The sequence below is a fragment of the Clavelina lepadiformis genome, chromosome 2 (genome assembly GCF_947623445.1).
Source record: "Clavelina lepadiformis chromosome 2, kaClaLepa1.1, whole genome shotgun sequence".
Lineage (NCBI taxonomy): Eukaryota > Metazoa > Chordata > Ascidiacea > Aplousobranchia > Clavelinidae > Clavelina > Clavelina lepadiformis.
In genome coordinates, this window is record NC_135241.1 from 2,851,377 (window position 1) to 2,874,368 (window position 22,992).

Sequence of the window (22,992 nt, forward strand, 5' to 3'; positions counted from 1 at the left end):
AACAAGGGAAGACACGCGCCACTTGCTGCGTTGCGGGATTCAAAATAGGAGATATTATCTATAAATGCAACTGCAATAATACCGAACAAATTTTCAATTTAAAATTAAAAGTGTACATTGATGACGAAAAATTGTGAATTAACTGAACTTACAAATTGACAAAAAATATCAAATGTAATGTTCAGCATCCTTATCAGCGCAACCTTAACAAAGCACGATAAAATACCGGATGTCTAAGCATGGGCAGCAAGCATATTAACAGCCATGATTTAGCAATGTTTGTAAATGTGCTCTACTAAAGATATCCATGCGCGACGAAAGTAGACAAATCACCACCCCTGGGTCAGCACCTTTTCAGAAAAACTCAATAACGTTTCACTTTATCACAAGTATAGCGGTAAATAGGACAACACGAAATAAAACTAAAAACTTTATATGAATAGGAAATTTAGTTCAGCGGTTATTGACGTGATAATCAATGCAGATTGAATGAGAAACTAATTTAGGTTCACGCTAAACGACGCTGCCGAATAAAGTTTAATTCAGTTGCGCAAAAGTGCTACTCGTTATTCTGCGATAGAAACAGAATTTTCTATGTACATCTCTCAGTGATTAGATTTTGACATATTTTGTCGCTCAAGTCCTGTTTACGAAAAAATAGCCATATTTCATGTAAAATTTCTGTATGGACGTCTTGCATATAATTACTTGATGAAAGAGTCTTCATTCCGTTCCAACCTGACCTGTGCAAGCATTTTCATTGAAGCTTATTATCGCATTCCACAGCGTGTTGCTGTAACAGTTCAAGGCAAGAATTCTAAACGCTGGTTATCGTCATTGAATTCTGAAACAAATAGTCAAAAGAAAATAATGCAGTGCAACTTTAGATATCGTCACAACAATCTATTTGTGTATCCTTTCTTGTGCTTTGCCATATTGCTTACCATCATCAATAACCAGCAAGGCATGGTTCGTCATCTTCATGCGTTGTATTTTCCGGCTTATCACGATTGCCAGGGTGGCAATAACTAAGGTGCCAACCACGCAAGGAACAGCGATGACCCACCATTTTATAGCAACGTCTTCAAAGAATAAATCTATTTGTTAACCAGAGTTGCAGAGTCAACACGATTTCACATGCATGGTACAAATGTTGCTAACAAATTGGTTATGATGTTCATTAGCCTACAGTTATGAGGCATTAAATGTTAAGTGTAGCGGCTAGAGATATAAGTTGTTTTACCGGGTACAAAATCAGGGGTCGGCGTTGTCTTATTCGTAGCAGGAATCCCTTCCGAATAAAGGGATATGGTTGCCGTGGCGGTTACTCGATTACCTGCGATTACCATTGCATAATACGCAGAATATTAGAATTTCTTGACCTTAGCTGATCAAATATAATTCTAGATACTCAGTTACCATCATTTCTATCTCCCCTATCCTTTACGACTGCTTTGAACGTAATAGTGACGTCACGATAAAAATCTGCACCCATTAACACGAAGCCGCTTGCCAAAACCAAAACAGTTCCCCTTGAAGCGTGCACTGTAAAAGATTAGAAACAAAATAATGAATAATATCGAATATGGCGTTTATGCATTTGCGTAACATAGTGTAGCCTGCTCACTTACCATATTTGGTTTGATTCGCATATTTTAAGCGCTCAGAGCCCATAACAGAGTCAAAAACAAGTTGAGCGTTCAGTCCGATGTCTGCGTCTGTCGCCTTCAGTTGCATAACTTGGTCACCTTCATAGTTCACAAATCTTAATTTGTTTGTTGTTGACATTCTTGGACGTACCGGTAATACTCGTTTCGTGCAAACACGATATATTCTATAGGTATGCACTTTCATGCATGTCTATACTGGTATAGGTTAGTACTGTTGGACTGTATAATTTTCAACGTAAAAAGAAACGTGGTTTTGATTTTATAGTTTTAGTTTTTGATTGAATGCAATTTAATTTTATAAAACTCAGAAGATTTATTTTATTTTATTTTGTTATAAATTATATTTTATTGGAATTATTACAAACAAATAATGCACAGGTATTTCGTAACAATACAAGAACGATAAATCTGACAGTTTCCCAGTCCAGGGAGGCCTACAGGTGCTACACCTTGCCCAAGGGTGACTTAGAGTAACGACAGCTAAGAGATAACTCCGTTTAGTCTCAAAGTGAACCCCTGTCGCCGGATGCAGTTTGAAGTCATACCCAGGACTAACTCAGAAGATTTAACTTGTCAAAGAAAACTCAACGATGTCATTACGCCACACAGTGTACTCTTCGGACTTACCGAGCATGACGTTAGTTGGCACGGTCGAGTGGAGCGATTTCTCTTCAAATATTGGGCTGTTGTCGTTCCTGTCACTCACGGTTATCTCGAACAGGTATGGAAAGTCGCTCTGTTATCACAAAACAGAAAAAATTTTGTACACTTTCGAGAAGCGCATCAGTCGGGAGACGCGTTATTTTAGTAAAAACCATTCAGTGATACCTGCTTTCCATTGCTCCTAAAGCAACGCACTGTTACGAGATGCCGATCAGCCTTTTCTCTATCCAAGTCGTAAAGCTGCAAAAGCCGCCCTTGGAAACTCGGTATTGATCCATTACTTGTTTGTGTCGGAACAACATACGCGATCGTTGATTGAGTGTTTGCAGTTGGTGGTGTGTGCAAACTGCTGGTGGTTTGGAATTGTTTTGACGCGTAGGTAGAATGCGGAAATTCCGACGTATAGTTGCTTGGTTCATATGTCGACACCGCTGGCACAGTGCTGTACGTCTTAAGACTTTCCGTTGTTGTCTCCAGTTCATGCGCTCGCGCTGGACTACCAAGCGATTCCATCGTAGCCGCAGTCCCCGTGGAATTGAAATTATCTATCGAGCGTTTGATAATTTTATCGGAGCTTGTCATTTGTTTGACGTCAGCGCCGAACAGCTTGGGCACTTGCGGTTTTTGTGAAGTTCCAGGTCGTGCCAAATTAACCTTGCTTACCTCACAACGAACCTCGTCACCGTATAAGGGGAACTGCAAAAACCGGTTATTAATGCTCTTGTTTAAACTGGTAATATTGGTCTCAGATTGTAAAGGGACACTTAGTGTTTATTAACCATTTAAGTGAAATACAATTTTAGATTGTTTTTCCCGCATACATTGTACAATTGTTTATGGAACTAGCTTACGCCTGATTGCAAATCTAAGTCATTATCATTTCTTAAATTTGGCATCTGAACGCGTGTATTGGTAAATATTGGTAAAGTTATGAAAGAAAATGTACCGTCGCGATTTCAACTGGACAGTTTCTTGGACCTTCGGGAATGGTGATAACTGTGGCGATGCCACCTGTCAAATACGAAATGAACTGTAATTATAACCTAACGATAAGTATTATAACGTTAGTTTTGTTTTAGTGCATAGCTATGCAGTTGTTCAGATTCATCGCTCAATAGGTTGAGTTATATTCAATTGGAACTCACCTTGTGTTGCGATCACGTTTGTTGCTAAGATAATTACAAATATCCAAATGTCTTGAGACGTCATGTTGGCATTTCTTGTTCTCACACGTATTCCTCCATGTATTATCAACCCCAGTTTAAATCATTCACAAACACAAGTCGGCTTACTTATATAGAAAGTTAAATACGATCGATCGATATGTGCTTCCTGACTTCAATGAGCACCTTCTGCTTCTATATCAACGATAAGGCATGTTCTTCATCCAGTTGATTAATTATACTTATCAAGCGTTTAATTTTAAAGCTTGAATACCTTTATGCTTGACAAGCTAAAATGGTTACAGGTAGGGCTTGCTTTTGTTGAAGTGTCTGAAAATCATTCTGCTTTACTATGTATGAGGCCTGATTTCACGGAATAGTAATTCATCGAAGTATTTCGACATAGGCTGTTGCGTTCATGGAATCCAGGCATGTGGTCAGATAACTGTGGCTCACGTATTTTGGCTTGTTCTTTGAGACGCTGGGAACGATTGAATGCCCCTATCAGTTACATTGTGTGTATTAGCCACCCTTGTAGTATGCTAATAGGGGCGCACGCAAAATGTTTTCCAATGGTACGCACTAAATTATTTTATGCCAGTAATGATGCCATTGGATTGTGCTTTACATTACATATCAATCAACCTTTACATTACATATCAACCTTTTGTCCGGGGCCGTATTTAGTGTTATGTTGAGGGGTTTTGAAATTCTTTGAAAGCCTTAAATTTCCGCCCTTGTCAACTCCAACGCCATTCAAAATGCACGAAGCGCAAAAATTCTGTTCTTTTTCGCCTAAAAAAAACTTTAAAACACAATGGACTTCGTATCTCACTTGCTGCGCAGGTATTAAGTAATCGCTAGTACTGTGTTTCTCAGAAAATAAGACAGGGCTTATATTATTTTTCGCTTAAAAATATGACACCAGGGCTTAATTAAGGGTATGTCTTTTGTTTTCATTTATTAAAAACAAACTTGAGAATTATGTTTATTCAAAAATGATCATATCATCGTCCTCTGTAATATCTTGGATGTCACTAGATTCTAAAGTTCCAACGAAGTTTGAATTTAACTGTTTTTCCTGCCGAGCTTTTGCACCTACTCTTTCGTGTTGAGCAATAAAGATTTCATCGCGTGATTGACTATGTCTTATTTTAAAGGTAGGGCTTATATTAAAATCATTCTCGAAATTCAGGCTAGGTCTTATTTTTAGGGTAGGTCTTATTTTCGGAGAAACACGCGTACACGACGCAAAATAAATATGGTTGTTTCTTGTGGTTCTTTAAAATAATTTAATTATTATTCAGAGTAATTTTGTTTGGTAACTATATGTTGTAGTCATTAAATATTATTACGCAATAAAACCTCCGTTGATTTTGTAGATTTTTTGCTAGGTTAGCCAGAATAAATCAATCAAGTACAGTAGAACAAGTAACGTACATTTGATAAATACTAAATAATGTCCGATCACTGGCGATAAATGTGACTCCGAAACCAACACAGTGAGTCAGTGACAGCCTGAGTTTCTTAAGGTGAGAAAACTTTTTACAGCATAAATTCAGAAAATAAAGCGAAAAATTGTACGCACGCGCGTAGTGTGCGTATACGCTGCGGGCGCCTATGATGCTAGGCCATTTATAACAAAACGACAGGCCTGCTCGCGCTATTGATGTACGCAATTCCAGCTATAAACGTTCTGATACACTGGTCAAGAATAATGAAAACAAAGCATTTTCTTCTTAAAATGATATTTTAAAATGTTTATGCTATGTTATCCGTCATTATCGTTTCAAAAGCTGCCTAAACATAACCGTTTACTGTATATATAATATATATCACGGTGACCCTAAACTAACCTAACTTCTTTCTTGTGTCGATGGCTTATTGTTTGCTGGACCTTTGCGCACTTTATCTTGCTGCTGCATGTCGTTAGTTCCTTCCCGCTTTTTCTAAGAAAGTCCCTTCAGTCTACAGCCTCTGTGCATCTAATCACAATATCGTTTCATCGACTCGCAGTGACGTATATGTTTCCGGCTTGAAACGTGTCTGGACTTAGTCTATAAGATGAGTCTTTTGCCTACCTGACGTCAAGTTGTGTTTTGCTTGTTTCGCTTCTTCGCTGTGATCTGTGCGATGCGTACCTTTCCAGCTGCTGCTTTGCAAAGTAGAAGGAAATACACTTATAAATGCCCTCCTATTGCTATTTATGTATTTCCGAAATCTTTTATGTCAAATACACCCACACCACTTACTGGAATATTGGTTAAACCAAAAGAAGCTCGATATCCTACGCTATTCTTTGTCTGTGCCTTTCTGTATAGCGCAAAACTTCCTGGTACTTCCTGCTAAGCGACAGCTTTAAATCGATCTACGAACGCTATGCACATAGCCATATCTCAAAACAACCTTTGATGATCTTGTTGTAGTGCTATGTCGATGTTACTGTGTAAATAAACACTGCAGCCGGTGTTTAAACTTTCATTCAAGCGTGATGGTTGACCTTTTGACACCAAGCAGTGCTTAATTTCCTTTGCGCTCGCTTATTTATCTGTGTAGGCAAAGTAGCCTATCTCACATGCAGATAAGGTTGTGACGGTTATGCTTCAATTTTCCTTTAACCCATGTACGTCACTGGTTGGTTCTTGCTGTCTTCATGGGCAAAGGTTAGCTGGTATATGTCTATACTATAGCTAGTAGCTACCGGCTACTGTGCAGTTTCATTTGGTATGGTGAGTTTTCAGGCTTAATCATTTCTTTATTGTTATGCTTCTGTCGTTATATTCTTATATTATTAATTCACTGCTCTGAATTTGTTGAATGCCTGACTGACGCAACGGCGTATACGGGTTAAACAGCCTTCATTTATGTTTGGATTAATAGCGTGATGCGATGTCTACGTCATTATCTAATGATCGACGAACAGTGTTTACATCAAAATCAGATAACCATCGAACTCAGCTTTGTCTGAAGCTAATCTAGCCTCAATCTTGTTTGTTACTTGACCACCATCTTGTTTCGTTAAGCTGCTTGCTAAGCTGAACTACCTAACATCGTTTAATAATACGTCAAAGTAAAAACAAATAGATATAAAACATAAATTTGACAAAAAATTGAGTAAATATATTTATCAAGACGTACAACTTAACGGTACGTATAAAATTTATAACTAAAAGTAGTAAAAGTGTCATATAGATGCATTTTAAGTCATAATATTGCTGTCCAGGATACAACAAAGTTGTTTGAAAGTATAAAATGCCCAGGCTAGTTGTGCAAACAGGTCAACATTCTGAGCAACATATCAGTAAACTTTATGAAAAAATGTCATTGCTTTGTTTTCTGGACGTTGTTAATTGAACCACGATTTCTGTTCAGTCTTTAACCGATGCTTTCAGTAGAAGGCTCGCTATTTGTCTTGCGATAGTTTAATTCAATGTTTGGTGTATTTTATGCAATGAAGTGAAATGTTATCACGAAAGTGCGTAACATAATAGTCAACTCAAACACTAATGCATATGAGATTGCACTAAAGTCCAGCCAGGTTGTTCTTTTTCTCCAACTCCAAGACTGTGTTCGTTCGTATTGAATAAGGAATCCCTTTAAGTTTGCTGTTTGTCATAGGCTCCAATCGGCTGCATTAGTTTCGTTCAGGTTCAAAGATGTTTCGCAACTTGCCCAGTAGCCCTTATGCAATCTTAATTTCCGGGAAACTTTATCTAAATTAGGGTTCACTTTACAACTCTTCGTTTGTTCCTCACTTAGAAGCCTTGATTAGAGCAAGCATTAACGGAAGTTGATGCCGATAGCCGATTTGAATCACTTCAGATTTGATTAGGTTCATTGAGCAGGTGTCCGAATTTCGCTCCTGAGAAGATTTGGTGACTCCCGTGGTTCACTGCAGGAGAAGATTAAAGGTGACCGTTCTCTTTCCGTTTTCTCTTCATTCGGCGAAAATTCTGCGGCCAGATAAACACAATATGGAAATAAAGGCGACACATTTTTGCATCATAAAATGTTGATTATTTGTCGCAAAACTTGTGTTTTTGATTGTTCCAATTTATCAACCGATCAATTTTAGCAGCCGTTTGAATAATACTTGCTTGATATATACCTTGAGATTTGCTCCCAGATTGTCGTATTAAGAGCGGCCGTGAGCCAGGTTTTCTTTTGTTTTGCGTCTTTAGCCTTAATTTTGTTACTTCGTTGTCAAATGTTCTATCTTCTAGAAAGGTTAAACAAGCGCAATCTATATTTCGTGGCTGGTCAAATATAAACGCCCTGTACAACATGCATCAGCTGTGTAGCAACATTTGCTTGCCTGTACGAGATGCACTCTTCACAGCGTGTGGCATGTAGATATCTTGTATGTGATAAAGTTTGCTAGATGTCTCCCTATTTTCTAACACCATTGTGATGCCAATCAACATGGCGTAGATGCCCACACCAATTCCGATCGAACCATAAAGCATAAGCACCGTTAAAGTCGTCACAATAATACCTACAAAACAATTTTTGTTTAATCAATGTCAAGGAGTTTTATTTGTGACGTATATATACTTATTTGATGATGTTGCTTACTGATTATTAGGACACAAAACCCAATCACTGTCAGCATTACTCCTGGCGACTGCAAGCGGACATTTCCTTTCACATGTAGTGCATATGTCGGTCGCAAGTTGGCACAGTTCTACGTTCAAGAAATAAGAATATAGTTGTTTTTGTAACAGAAATTACAACATTACGGTTGTATTCCTAAAAAAATCTAAACGGTTTTCCTCTGGTAACACTCAATAACCTATTCTTCATTTTATCGTAAAAGTTCTACTTCTGAAGTTGAGGTAAATAATCTTTTAGGCAAGTAATTGCTATGTTATTTATGGTTACTTCAAAATCAATCGACTTGTTTTAGTGTTTTAGTTTTTCATATACATGTAAGAGTAGGATGTTAAAGGCCATATGCTCAGCTTGGACGTAATGCATCTCATGAGGTTATGCGTTTCACTTACCGCTTTCGGTTTCAAAGTGTCGTTCCAGTTGATTAGATTTGGGCTATGTTTTCTTTTCTTGTTTTTCTTCTTTACGGCTGGGATTTCAGCTTTCATAGATTTCACTTTATCTGCCGAAAGCGACTTTGATTTCCGGCTCAAATTGCGAGATGCTAAAGCCCCGCTGAACATTTTCAACCAGTTTCTCTCTTACAGATACGTCAAACCCTATAAAAGCTTGCTAGATAAAGCACGATAAGTGAGCAATTAATTGAAACGTATTTCCTAGAAAAAAGCTTCTCTCTCAATTTGGCTTTACTTGAAAAATAATAGCATACGAAGGATTTTATTTAAACTTTCAGCAAAACAAGAGCGAAACGAAAAAACCTCTTAGTCGTTTATTTACTATATGCTGTTAAGGGTTACATCCTGTTCATTACGATTAATCGTGGAAAACTTCCTGTTATTTTGTTAGTTCAAAACCCGCTTAGCCGTTGAGCTACAATCATGTTACCTGCTTTGATTGTATTCATTTGTTTTTTCTGCCTGTCATTGTTGTCCGGTCGTTGCCCCTAGCGTCTGTACGAGACTTATTACACGCTTTGTCTTTTCTCAAACTCCATGAACTAGAATAACTCAATCTCACGACGCTAATGTTAGGTTGACCCTTCGTCTCCCTTATCACGTTGCTTCTTACAAACACGGTGAAGTCTTCTCTTAATGTTAATAAACATACTACTTTTAGTATTGCGCCCAAGGCTCTAAAATGGTACGATGCATAAGGTCGGATGTCTTTTACAGCTGTTGATGTAGACAGGCCGTTATCCCTTTTTTGTAGTATTAGGTTCCTACTTGCATCTTTGAAAACCCGAATACTTTTGGATCAAATATTTGGAAGGAATTGTCTACCGACATCTTTATTAAAATACCAACTTCCCTCACTATAGCCTAGCACCTGGCAAGTGTTGCCTTTTCCACTGTCCGTGACGAGGTTAGTAGGAACGATTTACCGTCAACGTTGAAAGTGAATGATCATGTTGAATTACTTATAATTCGGTATGAAAATGCGCGGGGAAAGGAAGCGTCATTCATTATTAACGTGCGGGTCGTAAACTTAATCATTCTGACGTTTTAATTTTCATTGTGAAAACCCGATCATTTCATCCGACCATGGATAAAAATGAAATGAAATTGTGGCGTTCCATCGATGTCATAGGAGGTAAGAAATATTCATGAAAATTTTATTAGGGCTTAGTATGAGAATTGTTTGAATCGTGAACGCACTTCGGGCAATTTCATTCTCGACAACTGCTGCTACGTCACCAGGCCCTTTAATGCTTATATAATAAGGTTGGAAACGCATTTGACTGTTTTTCGTGTATTTTCGATTCTGCTCCATCATGAAAAAAGTCCAGTAATAGATAGTCAAAGTATTTCTTGAAGCTGCTTTATTGATGCACTTATTGCAATGTTAAAGTTCCGGGAAGTTGTGTTCCTCCCTTTGAAACACGATCGCAAAAGTTTCTCTTAAATGTCTTCCCAGCCTCTTACAGCAACGCTTATTTAACAATCCGCATTGGGCTTCTGACAAACTAAATGTTAACGCACTCAAAGACAGATTTCTCTAAGCGGTTTAAATCTTCGTTTGCCAACGTTAACTTTGTTTTACGTGAAGTGGATACGTAGGCCTATTAGGTGGCATCTCTTTGAAGTACCATAATGTCTCAAAATTTATACGTTTAGGAAAATTATTTTAAGGAATTATTTAGGAAATATTAATTAATTGTCAGCTGGTATAAATTAAATCACTTTTCTGATTGTTTAACTTAAACTTGAATCGCATAATATAAACTTGCCTTATCTTTTCTCTCAAATGAACTTCCTATTTCCAGCAAAGCAATCTGCGAGTGAAATTATCACTTTGAGCTAGATAGTTACTTTTACCCCCTCCAGCTTCTGCTTATCTGGGGCTGTATGTAGTTTTTATACAGCCGGTAATTGCGGTACTTACAGTTTTGCTTCTCTATATTTTCTACAGTATTCTTCTCTCTTAAACAGCGATTTTACTACACTCCGGTGCTTGCGTGGTAAACTGTCAGTGCCATGGCATGGACCTGCATGTCTGGTACGTTTCTTCGTATTTTCATCTACACAACTAACACTGCTGTTATTTTTGCTGGTAATTGATAAGTGATATTTTGTATGTTGTCATAACAATCTCATTTCCTAGCCAGAGTGCGTTAGAATGAGGAATTCTTGTGAATCGTTTGGTTGAGTGTGTAGAAATGTCGCTGTATGCCCCAATTAGGCGGCATTATTACCTAGCGCAACCGATTACTTTGCATGAAGTTGAAAGCGTTCAGTTTGCTTTCATGCATGATTAATTGCTTAAAATTTCAATTTGCTTGACTATTTACCCAAACTGTCAATATGTTGTCATCTTGCTTTGAAAATAATTGGGCTTTGAATGATACCATCAACTTTATATCTCTATGTGGTTCGCTTTACCCTTGTTCATATAGAAATTTTGTAGAACACTTACAGAAAAAGAAATAACACACTTTTTTCTAATATTATTATTATTATCTTTTTAGTTAATCTGACAGCTGTGCTCGCAGGCTGCATAAAATACTGCAAGTGCAACAGCCAGTATGTCTCTGTACGGTCGCCAGCATTGTGATCAGATTGTTGCACGGGCTCAATCAACCACAAAATAAGCAGCTGCTTTACAAAATTGTTCTCATCTATATGCCTCATCGTATTAATGTCAAGTGCGTTGGTTTGATGAATCGCTATCTCTACTTCCTACTTTGTCAAAATTTGTTACGCAATACGCTTGCCTGGTAAATTTCTTCATGGAAAATCGACATCTCACACTTGCTGGTTTGTCACTTTCATGGTTTTCGGTTACGGAATGAAGACTTTTGCATTGAGTTGACACAGTATATTGGGTTTTCAGCATTAGTCCACAACGGTTGTATAAAGGGTTATTATGCACACAAAAGTACGTATAAAGAAGCATTCCAAAATGTCAATGCTTACTAATACTTAAACGTTTTTTAAGGTAATTGTGCTACTGTCGTTCGAGTTATGTTTTATGGAAACAAAATTATGTTTATGTAAAAGAAAACGGGTCCGAAATTGCTTGTTTTGGCAGGCATGGGTCTCCCAATTCGTTCTTAACGGCAATTGGAAGCGTTTGAAACAAATGGTATCAATTACCTGTATCTACAGGTACACCTCTTGTCTTGTCCTTTAAGCTATTTAAAACGTCGCTAACTCGAGCCATTTACAATATTGCTTCTGAAAAGTAGATAGTTTGCAATCAGTCAATGGCATGAACAATAAAAAGTTTATTACATAGCAAAACAAATATATAATGTAAACAAGTAAAAATGAAACAAAAAACGCCAATAAATGCCTGCTCGTTTTGATGCTGGTGTCAAACCTAATATCATTATTGCAGTGCTTATTCCACACATCAAACAGTTTTTAAAGTACTTATTTGACATCTTAAATCATTTCATATTACTGAAATCGCGGTGAGAATAATAGATACCATTTTGCAGGGAAAACAAACAATAATGAAATTCGTTTCTGCCCGAATTTGTAAAAGAACAATCTGTGCCACCGAATCCTCGTTTGACAGGATTGGGCAACACTATAATACAGAATTTTGGCAAACAGATTCAAAGTTATTTGGGTTTTGCAATCTTCTCTGAGAACCAAGTGCTCCCGATTTAGGCTGCAATCAAGACAAACGATTGTACATAATATCTTCCTAATAACAGCAGCTTTAACAACCGTTTATTAAAAGTTTTTAGTTTTCAGATTTAAGAAGTATTTATATTTTACAAAGTTTATCTACCTTATAAACACTAAACAGTTTGTGCTTTGCAATTGGTCTAACTTCTTTCATAGCACCAAGGACCGGGTATAAAAAACTCTGGCATGTAGCAACAACCCTTCACGTTTACACAAGTGTGAAAGCCGTCTGCTTCGCATTCGGTTCGATCTCTCGGATCCAGTTCGTTTCTGTCTTTGCAATACAAGGCCGCTGAAAAATTGTGAACATGTTACCAAATTGTGGTCGACACCGCTTACAAATTTTCGTGAAGGCATGTCTTGGTGTAGAACAGGCACTTGTACTTTGCTGTGGCTTAACGCAAATTTTAACAAATTTTAAGCTTCAGATTTTGCTGGACTTACGAGCTGGCGGTGCTGGCTCAACTGTGGGCGGGGCCACAGTTCGTTCGATGACAATCTCTGCACAAAAAAGTTAGGTCATTTAAAGTGACTATTGTACAAAAGTATATAAATACAGTATCGCTGGAGTACTGTTATCAATTTTACTAAAATGTACAGAATATTGTCATAATACGTTTCTTTTTGTAGCAGGGAGGTGGCGCTATTTGTCCCAGAGCTTGCATTAAAAATGAAACTCGAACTTCTTCGTAACAACACCCGGCATTAACGCATGACTCTTCTGACAGGAATCCGTTGTAGTTAACTGTAGTAACAATAAATACAAAAGATATCCTGCGCTTATGAAAATTGCCTTCATGTCGCTCAGTTTCTTATTTTGAAAATGTTACCCGCCATCTAGTAAAAGTAATTTATCTTTTAAAAAGCCACTAGATGTCGTTTTTTACCAACTTATATTTATTCTTGAGACATGCATTTATGTTGAATGACTCAAGCGCTAGCTAATATTTTTTAATAACAATGTTATACATACAGATTATTGCAATATCGGAGCCCACTTACAACCGAAAGTTGACGTCAAACAAGGTTCTCGATCTGTGTGTCCCACTCGCTCACAGCGTTCCTCGTTCGTTACAAACGACTCTGAAAATAAATATTCTAGTTTCAAACATTGCAACATCCAACGGGGTAACATGTCTAGTCGCAATACGTATCGTTGCGTTTGTAGCTTGCATGAGTTATAGGCAACGTTTTGATGAATAACTCACGAAGTTTAAAAAAGCACCACGGCGCTGAGGACCCAGCGTTTGTCACGTCGATTGTGCTGTCATAGCAACATCTTGGGTTAGATACACACTCGTCTTTAGTGATTCCTGTCACATAATTATATTATTTGTTAGCAGGTGTTGATTAATCTGTCGTTTAAGGCGTTATGAAGAACTATTGACTGCCTTACCAGGATGACCACAATCTACTCGTTGTCCTTCTGGAACAGTGTGACATTGCCCTGCGAAATAAATTTATTTTTTGATAACTTAATTGCGACTAACTTGATGCACAAAGCTACTGCATTGTTTTGAATCATATCGTAGTATCTCAATGTACCCAACATAATCTACTGTATATAAGTAGCCTTTATATATATGGGTTTAAATTGCCGTGCTTATCCATATGCAGATGCAAGTGTAGGGATACATTTGATTCTGGCCATGTTTAATGTTACAAGTTAGCATTTATTATATCTTGAAAGCAGCCTAACCGTAACTTGCTTTTCTAAAGCATGCTGGAACGCTTAGATCAATCCAGTCTGGATCGTAACAGCACTCCATTGTTAAACATTGCTGTTCTCCTCCTTCAGAAAGCGCCACAGCGTTTGGCAGGCAGGAATACTTCATTCTTTTTTCTTTTAACACGCCTCGACATGATTGAAATACTTGAAGCGACAAGGACTGCACGACTGTAAATCATAAGCAACAGCACTCAGAATACTATCGCTCCTTCCGGGCATAAGAAAATGAAGCTAGAATTCCGATTGTAGAAATCTTTGATTTCAATGTTTTACGATAAGATCTTTGAGGAAGAATCGCTTCAGTCATTGCCAACATTTTAGCTTGGCTTCGAATTACTTGATCAATGTTGCAAACAACGTTGTCTTATTTTGCTGAAGTCGATTCTAAACTTACTCGGTCCCGAAGGTTCGTCTGGGACATATTTTCCATCAATCAGACCTTGCGAGCTGGTTACCAAACCCGACATCCCTGCATTATAAGCCAACTAGGTTAGGGTCTAACTGCCGTGAAAATATTCAAACCAAACTTATTCACTTCGGTTTGTAAACGAGGGTGTATGTTTTTAGTTTTAGAAATTTGCGTTTTGTACTTACCATCCGGCAGCTCCGTTACTGTATTGGGGAAAGCTGTGGCTTCTCCGTGCGGTTCCCATTTGAAGTTTGGTCTAAACTTGCTAGGTTTAAAGACCGGCTAAAAACAAGAAGTCAAATTGTAACTTGTTTGCGAGCGTGAGAGTTTTGGTTTTACTACCATTTTATTTTTATTTGTCTCACTAATTCGCTTTGTTTTAGGAGTGATTCTGCTATAAGCTTGTGTTGTTTAGTTTTCCCATGATTGTACTTCTTTTCCATTTATCATAAGGTTTCTAAAACCTTCGATTCGAAATTTTGGTAAACATATAACTGGATTGATCGGAACTATTTCATTTTATAAACAAACTGCTGGATCTTATCCTCTAATTACTGAATTCATTTATGTCCAAATTACTGGGTTTAGACTGAATTGTTGTCAGTCGAGGTTAGAGATTTGGACCGAAACATTCACAACCTTACTATTAGCAAAAGTGAAAACCAGTGCGGCAGAAAGAGTTATGTCTAAAATCTCCAAAATTATAATATAATTATCTCTATAGAAAAAAGAGGAAAATTTAAAACTGGGCTATAAAACCAGTTCGGTATTACACCGAAGTTATACCATGCCACTTACGAGAGCTGTTGGCATTGGAAGCATATATCCGCCGTTCCCAATTTGCAGCGTTTCAAACCAAGACGGTTGGCTTGGGTCCCTGTCGACGGAATACTCAGAAGATATTTCACTGCTGGGTATCCCTGCATATACAGCGGGAGTTTATTTCGATAGTGGTTAGTTTGAAACGAGCATTACACTCTGATTGTTTATGCGTGGCTCTGAACTTGTCAAATGTTTAACTGTTATTAAGGTTTTTCTTACATGGAATACCATCGGGATAAAAATTCTCCAACGAAGGTAACTGGCCGCCGAAAACGTTCTGAACTATGTAGTCTTCATCCCAAATATGCTCCAATATCCCAACACCTTTGTAATTTGTTATAAAGTGATATTTTGTAACACTGCACAAGTCGTTACTGTAATCGGTTTTACACTGCTGCTATTTGCAAAACTTAAATTCGCTTAACGCGAATCACCTATATTTCCGAATATGTTTTCGTAACACAACGGCCTTCCTCCGGAAGTGCTCGACTCATGGAGGCAACATCCGGCGTTGATGCATTCGAGTGAGGAAGGATAAATACGACCTTTCAAGGCTTCGCAACTGATCCTCCAATCAGCATCATGAGCAGCACAAACATAATCTGCAGAACATAACCAATGAAAGAATGCTACTAAGCCTCAGTTTTTTTGATACAATTTTTACAAAGTAACTTTTTACCGAACGCTCCGACTCCGAAGAGTTCAGCAAACGTTTTTCCTTCGTTGCCCAAGGCTGCGATCGATTCGTTCATTGCAAGCGAGAAGATGATGCTTGGTGATATCTTTCCGGGAAATTTTTTGTGGTTGTCGACCATGTAAGCGAACATGGCTTCGTTTCTTGGATAATGTTTCCTAATAGCTGTATATTGGTCATGAGTTAGTACAGCTGGTCTTAGTCGGAGATTATTGTTATTAGTAAATGTCCCGTCATAGACTTACGCGTCGTTTTCTCTGATGCGGCCAGAAATGCCCACTTAAGGGCGGAGTTTTTCTTTCCTGCTATGAAAGCCTTGTAAGCCTCCCTTGAAAATCGGCTCTCTGAAATGCACAATAGTTCTAAATCCAAATAAATGGTTCAGTTGTGATATCAGGTGATATTCTTTTAACGTTCTTGAGTGCGGCTTTAAACTAATTACCGTGTTTGAACATCTGGTCAATCATAAAATTGTTCACGTTCGATTTCGTCAACCCTCCTGACGTCATTGACGATAACACCAGCGACGACATTGGGTCAAGTTGGGTTTTTGCTGGAAGAAATTTAAGCATTAAAACTGACCAAGATCCCACCTAGTTGACAGTAGCAGTAGTAGCCAGCAAGAATCGTGCTTTAATCGTAATAAATAAGAGAATAACAAAATCGACTTCGTTACCAGTCGCCTTCGATAGCAAATGGTTCATCAGTGGATTTTTCTTGTCGGTCATCATCAGCTGTGAGATAGTTGGGTCAACGCCTGAAAGAAAAAGGAGCGTTAGAACAGCTCATACGTTCGTATTAACTATGGTCAAAGTTTTACGTATAAAGAATTAACTCAGATTCAGAACAAATTTGTACCATATGTTTTTGCCACTTGGTTGAATATAATTCCCTTCATATCGTCCCCGCGTAAGTACTGCGCCAGGACAGGGTTTAGGTTCATTTTTGCACTTCCTGCCCAAACATATGCAGTCATCGGTTTCTTGCAGCTATTTTTGCGACATAATGTGCTACTCTCGTAACTGTTGTTTCTCTTGTTTACACAATTTACCTTTCATAAGTTGCATCATTTCGTTTTTATCAAGTCTCCCGTCTCTTAGCGCATACAGCCATTCACCATTAGGTATAGCTGTAAACGGAAATCAATGTGTTTATTACAGTGCATTGCAATTCATCAATATACAGTAAGTTCAATGGCTCGAAAACTATGTGGTATTGGTATTACTGCAACTACACTTGGTCTGGCCGTAGGCTAATCCACTGTCCTCACTTACAGTCGGCCAATAAGCTGTTGATGATGGATTGTGGTACGTCATCTTTTTTCATTTGCAAATAGGCGTACATGCTCAGCTTATACGGATTGCCGTCGTCGTTTTCTGAGTCTGTTGTGGGCGAAGTGCTCGTGGACAAGGTGGAGTTAGTTATTTCGTACTTTCCTAAAATTTGTGAAGAAACGTTATCGCCCGTATCGCCAAAACACTTTCATAACATAAATCACAATTACCTTTGTAACACCACGGTACAAGTCTGAGTCCGGTTCCGAACTTTGTTTTCTGATCAAAGCAACATCCCCTTTAAATAACACGTTATCTTGGCGTGGTGGAAGTTCACAAAGAAATTTAAACGGATTGAAACATTTTAAAACGTTTTTTTTTTCATTTCCCGGTGTTTTTCAAATGTTTACTTTTTCATCTCCACCAAACTATTCCCCAAACTTTTTTGACCTTCGACCTACAATGCGACTGATTTTCCACAACCTTGTTTACATTGACCATGGGCGCAGAATGGAATGTAAGATTCTGTGTATCGTAACGTAAAGTATACTTGGCATTGGTTGTTGTGCAACGAAAGGGCCAGACCCCCATTCGTACCTAGGTTACAACAACGTAAAGAGGTCTGTGGGTGTCGTGTTTTTTGTACAAATTTTCATTTCCTCAACACTATTTAGAACAGTGAGTCTATTTTCTTTGCAAAGGCAAATTTTCATAAGATATTATTTGTCGAAGTGCATTTTGCACCAAAGGGCACAATAATTGTAAGAGCATAGGGTATAGCATGCGTCTTCGGGAAAATCTGAAATGGTGCAGAATGCATAAAATCTTCTGTAATTCCAAAAAGCAGCGGTTTAGATCAGAGAACTAGAGTTTCCTAAAGATTGTAGCCTTTTTGTACTATAGTTTGTATATATACTATACTATAGCCCATTAATTGCATCCACGGCTTTTGTTCCACGCTAAACTCCAGTACATCATCAAGGATCATGCACTTTTATGGGACGCTTTACAGAACTCTGCTATTTACATTCTTTTTTTCTTTGAGAATACATGGTGTATAGTTTTTGCTTATCATATTTTGCTTTTTGCTTATCAAATGAAAAGCTACGAAAGCGATCACATAAAAGCTCAATCCACGTGTCTCAACCCATGCTGATTACCATGCCCGACATTGAGAAACACTGATATACACGAATCATAAACTTACCTTGTAATCTCACACTCATGTCGGGTTATTCCAGCATCAGCATAATTTCCACAACTTATCTTTCTCGAATCAGGGCTGACACATCTCGGGTGTAAACGTTGTGGTTTGACCCCAGTTGATAATAGAACGACCAGCGCTAAGGCTTGCACGTAAAGCCTCATTGTTAACGATTCTAAGCAATAAACCTGAAAAAAAATTTTAAACTCGGTTAGATTCCAAATATTTCATGCTTAAAATGTACTTGTTGTAAACACTTTCTTTTAAAGTAAATTTACTTTTTAGTACTTATCGTTAGGTCTATTTAATTGCCTTTCCTGCGAAACACTCGCACCTATTTGTCAATTGCTGTCTTTGTTACAAAACGTTACTGATTTTAATTTTTTTCCCCCCTTATAGGACAACTCCTCTTAGGCCTACCACTCATATAGCAGCGAACTTGCAAATTAAACTGGTAATGTAAGCAGTTTCTGCGATACCTGCATCTTAGCACGCCGTTTTGAAAGTTTTGCACGTTGACGAAAATAAGCTCATCGATGAGAGGGTAATAAACGTCCTTTTTAAAGTTCGAAAGTGTAACAAATTTCACTGTAATTGTTACAAGGTGTGCCTATTGTTGTAGTATTTGCTTGTGACGTAGGTTATTTATTGGTCTGGAACCCAAGCATGCAACGTACATTGCATATTCAGTCATCATAACATACTTGTATAATACATCCTAGTCATCTGTTTAAAACTTTAGAAGTTTCAGTGCCGGTTTTCGTGATGCCAAGTAATATATCACGGGACTTTAACGATATTTTCTAGGAAAGCGGATATTGCTTCCATTTAAAAATGTAAATGAGTTTGTTTATTTGTTTGTTGAAATCTATTCAAGTAGTCACACTTTCCCAAACTAATCGCGTTCGTTTTGATAACTCGTTATTATTGTTTTGACAACTTTAAGAACGTCGATGACACTGACACGCGTTTTTGTTTTGTTTTTTTCTACCACAAAAAAGCATTTCTCTGTGCTCGAGACGGATAAAAAACTTTTATCAAAAGCATGTATTCGCAATTCATTTAAGCGTATAATCTGGGTGAGCTATGTTCATTTTACAAAAATACAGTACTTTAACTTTAAACTGTTTGCGATTATTGAATACACGGTTACGGGCTTGCGGTTGTGCACGCACACAGGCGTTTGGCATGAAGTGCATACAGAAAATTTATTAGCGCACAAATACTGGTTGCATAAATCGTTTAGAAGCCTGAAATTTACTATAGCTACGTACATATTTATTGCGAACACACCCTTGGCACCTTGTGAAAAGTTGCATAACAATAAAAGTTTGCTTAGATTTATACCCTTCAGGGAATATTTAGAGGGACTATTGTTCCTTACACTTAGCTTTCGTTCAGCAATTACACAACTTGAACACAAATCAGTTGAACATGCGCATGGCTACAGGTTAAAATGAGAACACATGTGACGTCACTTCTTTCTTACTTTATCATCGATTTATAGCTAAACGGTGAGAGTTGAAAGTGGGCAGTGTTTAAAGTTCAAATAAATATTAACTTTTACATTATGTGGAAAAGCGCACATTTCCCAACCCCGTGGGATAGTCACTTTAAAAGCACACTGAAGCTCATGTTTAATCCGGTAATTGCGCATGATGATATTTAAAGGTTTATCGTAGCTCTTGATAATTTGCATGCACCTGCATGTCACATGCATTTGTTTACGAAATTGCCGTAACGTTCAATTTTGTTTTATTTTTTGTTGTTTAAAATTATGTTGTGTGTACTGATAAATTGTAAAACATAGAAATAAACAGTAATAACGTAAACCTATAACATGCTGGTCCCATTCGTTATACCCTTCGTCCAGCCTTGCCTTATACCTTTACGATTTGTTCGATCGTGCGTAATCACATCAATATTGCCGATGCAAGAATAACCGCAAAATGTTTATTGTTCAATGTGTAATCATTAGTTATTGTTAAAAAGTTTTTTTCAGCCCAGGTAGGTTCATGTTTTTATTTTTTTGAACATCGACCAATCTTGGGAAAAAACAAGGCGATTGAATAAAGTCATGTTAAAACCGCAAGTGGTTGACAAAATAAATATATCCTTAATAAGGACCAGTATACTGCTTTTTGATATTATTTTTCCTCGACCAGCAGGAAACACGTCATCTGAGATAAATGCGCCTCAACAAATACTACCAGGGCAAAATTAATAATAATATCTTAATAAAATAAACCTGATAGTGGCAAATGATACGATCGACGTGAAAGAATTTTTTGATTGCGCAAATAATTTTATTTTAATATCCTTTAATGTATTTGAAGTTTTTACTGTTTATATATTGACAGCTTGCGCATACGCTTCGCGATTGAATGAAGAATATCTTTCTTACTACTATAACGGTAAAAATGCATAAACTTATAAATTGTCCGAAAATAATGGTTTCTGTATTAAAATGTTTAACTATGCACTAACGATGTTGTTGTATTGAAATGCAAACGTAACGGTATTTAGTTTTTAATTGCTTTTATAAAACAATTCCTTATTAGCCTACTTCGTGCAAATATTAGTTCAAAATCAATACGTTTTGGAGCATGTAATTATTTAAATGTTTTTATAAAATATTTAAAAATAAATTCTAATAAAATTACATATAAAACCATATAAAATATTGCATACTTACCTCTGAAAGCAACAGCAAATATCTTTCCCACAAATGTTTCCACCGTTACTCGCGTTACTCAACTTTCTGCTTTTGGGTGGATCCGAACTTGAACTGTCTTTTTATGGGAACGAATGTAGCAACACGTGATCGTTCCGACCAATGAAAGCCTTCATTTAATTGTCTTTTTTTACGATGGAATTTTCTGGCAAATCCGGTTAAATGAAGGCAAACGAGTGGCAAATAGTAATATTCTAACACGCCTTAAACTGGTTTCGGAACGATGATATACGATTAGTATGTACGAGTAGGTATTTTTATTCGGCATTTACGACCTTTTCTATTTGTAGATGATTGTACCAAGGTGTTTACTGTCATCTAACCTCTACCATTTATAAGCAAATAATTGTGAAACAAAACCGGACGCAAGCCGCTTTGTCACGTTAACAATAGAAGACTTGATAGGTTTATTGGATGCCGTCTGTGATATAATATTTGCAGAAAAGTACGTCAACCCTTATCGACAACTCTACACTAGCTGCTATCATAATTTATTCGTAAAGCTATAACTGTAGTCCAGAAAAGCACAGACATCTAATCGTTTGACTAAAGCTCATACCAATTTGGTCGGTGTCAAGCTACGTATGTTTTAAAATGCTTTGCTTAGCTGCCGAAACAAATTTTTGTACGTTATAGGTATTGCGAAAATAGGCAGAGGTAATATTTTTTTTGAAAAATAAGGTGTCTTAGACAACGTTCTAATGTTTGCCACAGTTCGGGCTGTTTGGTTAATCCTATAATTAAGGGTAGTTTGCTAATCCTATTATTAAGGGTAAAGAGAATTTTAATTTTCGTTTAAATAATGCGGTGATGCTACGATTACCCAACCATCTAATCTAATGTCTCTGACATCTCGTCATTACAGAATACTTAAGCTTAGGCGGTTTCTTCCACAATTTCCTGCTACTTAGTTTAATTTACTCTACCGGAGCTGATTTTGATGAAACAAGGTATTTCATAATTGAGTTATGTCAGGTACTTGATTAAAGCGGTTTGCGCTGAGTGAGAAACCGAGAATAATAAAATTTTAATATGGTTAATAAAACCTCTACATGTTAATTGTCGATTTTGGCATACAGCCTTAGAAATAGATACCCTTATACTCGATAAATATTAAGATTTTAGATAATTGCAAACTGGAAGCCCTATTCAGGTAGGAAAAATTTGTGACCGTCTCAAGATAAACTAAACAGTCCACATTCCTTTCCTTCTCTCTATGTAAGTTGCAAAATTAATCGCGAGTCACTATTTCACTATCCATTGTGGTTATACACATTAACCTGCTTATTTTGCCGAAAATAAATTTTGAGACACATTTGGGTATGATATAAATTTAAATGTTTGTCGTGAACTAACTTAATTTACTGTTACTTGTTAACGTGGACATTTCATGCCTTTATTTTTCCACTGAGATTATAAGTTTTTGAATTGAAACCGTTACAAGTAAATCACATTTACCCACCATCATAAAAATTATTCTGATAAAATCTTAAAATCATTTTATTTTATCGTCCATTTTGGAGAATTATGATGTTTTCAAGTTTTCAGATTCTGTATACAAGCAACACGCTTTGCACGTCAACTCGGTGTCATATTTCTACACCTTTGTTTGTGCTAATTGTTCTTTAGAAAGCGGCATATTAGTTGGGCGTTAACACAACAACGTCCAAAAAGATTGTTGGACTTACCAGTTAGTTTAAATGATAGGTTTTTATTTAATAACTATAGCTTTGGAAAAGAAGCCGACCGTTCACACTCATTATATACTGAAGTCAGTTTTGCCCCTCTAATCTAAACTTGCTTACTTTTTCGTAATACTTAGTCAAACACGTTTATTTCTTAAAATGGGTTGTAATCGACGAGTTTGAAACCGTGTTCCTCAC

General features: G+C 37.2%; 3 protein-coding genes across 3 annotated transcripts; all 3 read right to left on the reverse strand.

Annotated features, from left to right (window-relative positions):
* Nucleotides 1-363: 363 nt before the first annotated feature.
* LOC143446458 (uncharacterized) lies at nucleotides 364-3,857 on the reverse strand. Its single transcript, XM_076946093.1, has 9 exons — nucleotides 3,479-3,857; nucleotides 3,280-3,344; nucleotides 2,499-3,029; nucleotides 2,298-2,406; nucleotides 1,632-1,748; nucleotides 1,420-1,545; nucleotides 1,244-1,336; nucleotides 945-1,082; nucleotides 364-844 (listed from the first exon to the last, which is right to left on the reverse strand). Exons 1-9 carry the CDS (start codon nucleotides 3,540-3,542, stop codon nucleotides 804-806), a joined length of 1,284 nt encoding a protein of 427 aa, XP_076802208.1. The 5' UTR covers nucleotides 3,543-3,857; the 3' UTR covers nucleotides 364-803.
* A 2,735-nt stretch (nucleotides 3,858-6,592) lies between these two features.
* Nucleotides 6,593-8,715, reverse strand: LOC143446141 (uncharacterized). The gene is made up of 5 exons (XM_076945650.1): nucleotides 8,500-8,715; nucleotides 8,072-8,180; nucleotides 7,812-7,991; nucleotides 7,605-7,715; nucleotides 6,593-7,449 (listed from the first exon to the last, which is right to left on the reverse strand). The coding sequence occupies exons 1-5, from the start codon at nucleotides 8,668-8,670 to the stop codon at nucleotides 7,331-7,333; spliced, it is 690 nt and encodes a 229-aa protein (XP_076801765.1). The 5' UTR covers nucleotides 8,671-8,715; the 3' UTR covers nucleotides 6,593-7,330.
* Nucleotides 8,716-11,811: 3,096 nt separating this feature from the next.
* On the reverse strand, nucleotides 11,812-21,625 carry LOC143447169 (uncharacterized). The gene is made up of 23 exons (XM_076947124.1): nucleotides 21,071-21,625; nucleotides 18,379-18,563; nucleotides 17,402-17,469; nucleotides 17,172-17,333; nucleotides 16,949-17,026; nucleotides 16,756-16,851; nucleotides 16,574-16,654; nucleotides 16,340-16,450; nucleotides 16,143-16,241; nucleotides 15,883-16,062; nucleotides 15,638-15,805; nucleotides 15,423-15,527; nucleotides 15,180-15,301; nucleotides 14,567-14,663; nucleotides 14,367-14,441; nucleotides 13,943-14,140; nucleotides 13,640-13,690; nucleotides 13,452-13,556; nucleotides 13,246-13,326; nucleotides 12,860-12,988; nucleotides 12,688-12,744; nucleotides 12,347-12,535; nucleotides 11,812-12,223 (listed from the first exon to the last, which is right to left on the reverse strand). The coding sequence occupies exons 2-22, from the start codon at nucleotides 18,537-18,539 to the stop codon at nucleotides 12,384-12,386; spliced, it is 2,376 nt and encodes a 791-aa protein (XP_076803239.1). The 5' UTR covers nucleotides 18,540-18,563; nucleotides 21,071-21,625; the 3' UTR covers nucleotides 11,812-12,223; nucleotides 12,347-12,383.
* Between the last annotated feature and the right edge of the window lie 1,367 nt (nucleotides 21,626-22,992).

Excerpts from the sequence above, each read along its gene's own strand:
- LOC143447169 (XM_076947124.1), bottom strand. The coding sequence starts at position 18,539 with ATGAGGCTTTACGTGCAAGCCTTAGCGCTGGTCGTTCTATTATCAACT. Across the intron at positions 17,470-18,378 it reads CATGAGTGTGAGATTACAAG|GGGATGTTGCTTTGATCAGA; the intron begins GTAAGTTTATGA and ends TGTTATTTAAAG. Across the intron at positions 14,664-15,179 it reads TTCCAATGCCAACAGCTCTC|CCGGTCTTTAAACCTAGCAA; the intron begins GTAAGTGGCATG and ends TCTTGTTTTTAG.
- LOC143446141 (XM_076945650.1), bottom strand. The coding sequence starts at position 8,670 with ATGTTCAGCGGGGCTTTAGCATCTCGCAATTTGAGCCGGAAATCAAAG. Across the intron at positions 7,992-8,071 it reads GTTTTGTGTCCTAATAATCA|GTATTATTGTGACGACTTTA; the intron begins GTAAGCAACATC and ends ATTGTTTTGTAG. Across the intron at positions 7,450-7,604 it reads ATCTGGGAGCAAATCTCAAG|AATTTTCGCCGAATGAAGAG; the intron begins GTATATATCAAG and ends ATCTGGCCGCAG.
- LOC143446458 (XM_076946093.1), bottom strand. The coding sequence starts at position 3,542 with ATGACGTCTCAAGACATTTGGATATTTGTAATTATCTTAGCAACAAAC. Across the intron at positions 3,345-3,478 it reads AAACGTGATCGCAACACAAG|GTGGCATCGCCACAGTTATC; the intron begins GTGAGTTCCAAT and ends CGTATTTGACAG. Across the intron at positions 845-944 it reads CTTGCTGGTTATTGATGATG|AATTCAATGACGATAACCAG; the intron begins GTAAGCAATATG and ends TATTTGTTTCAG.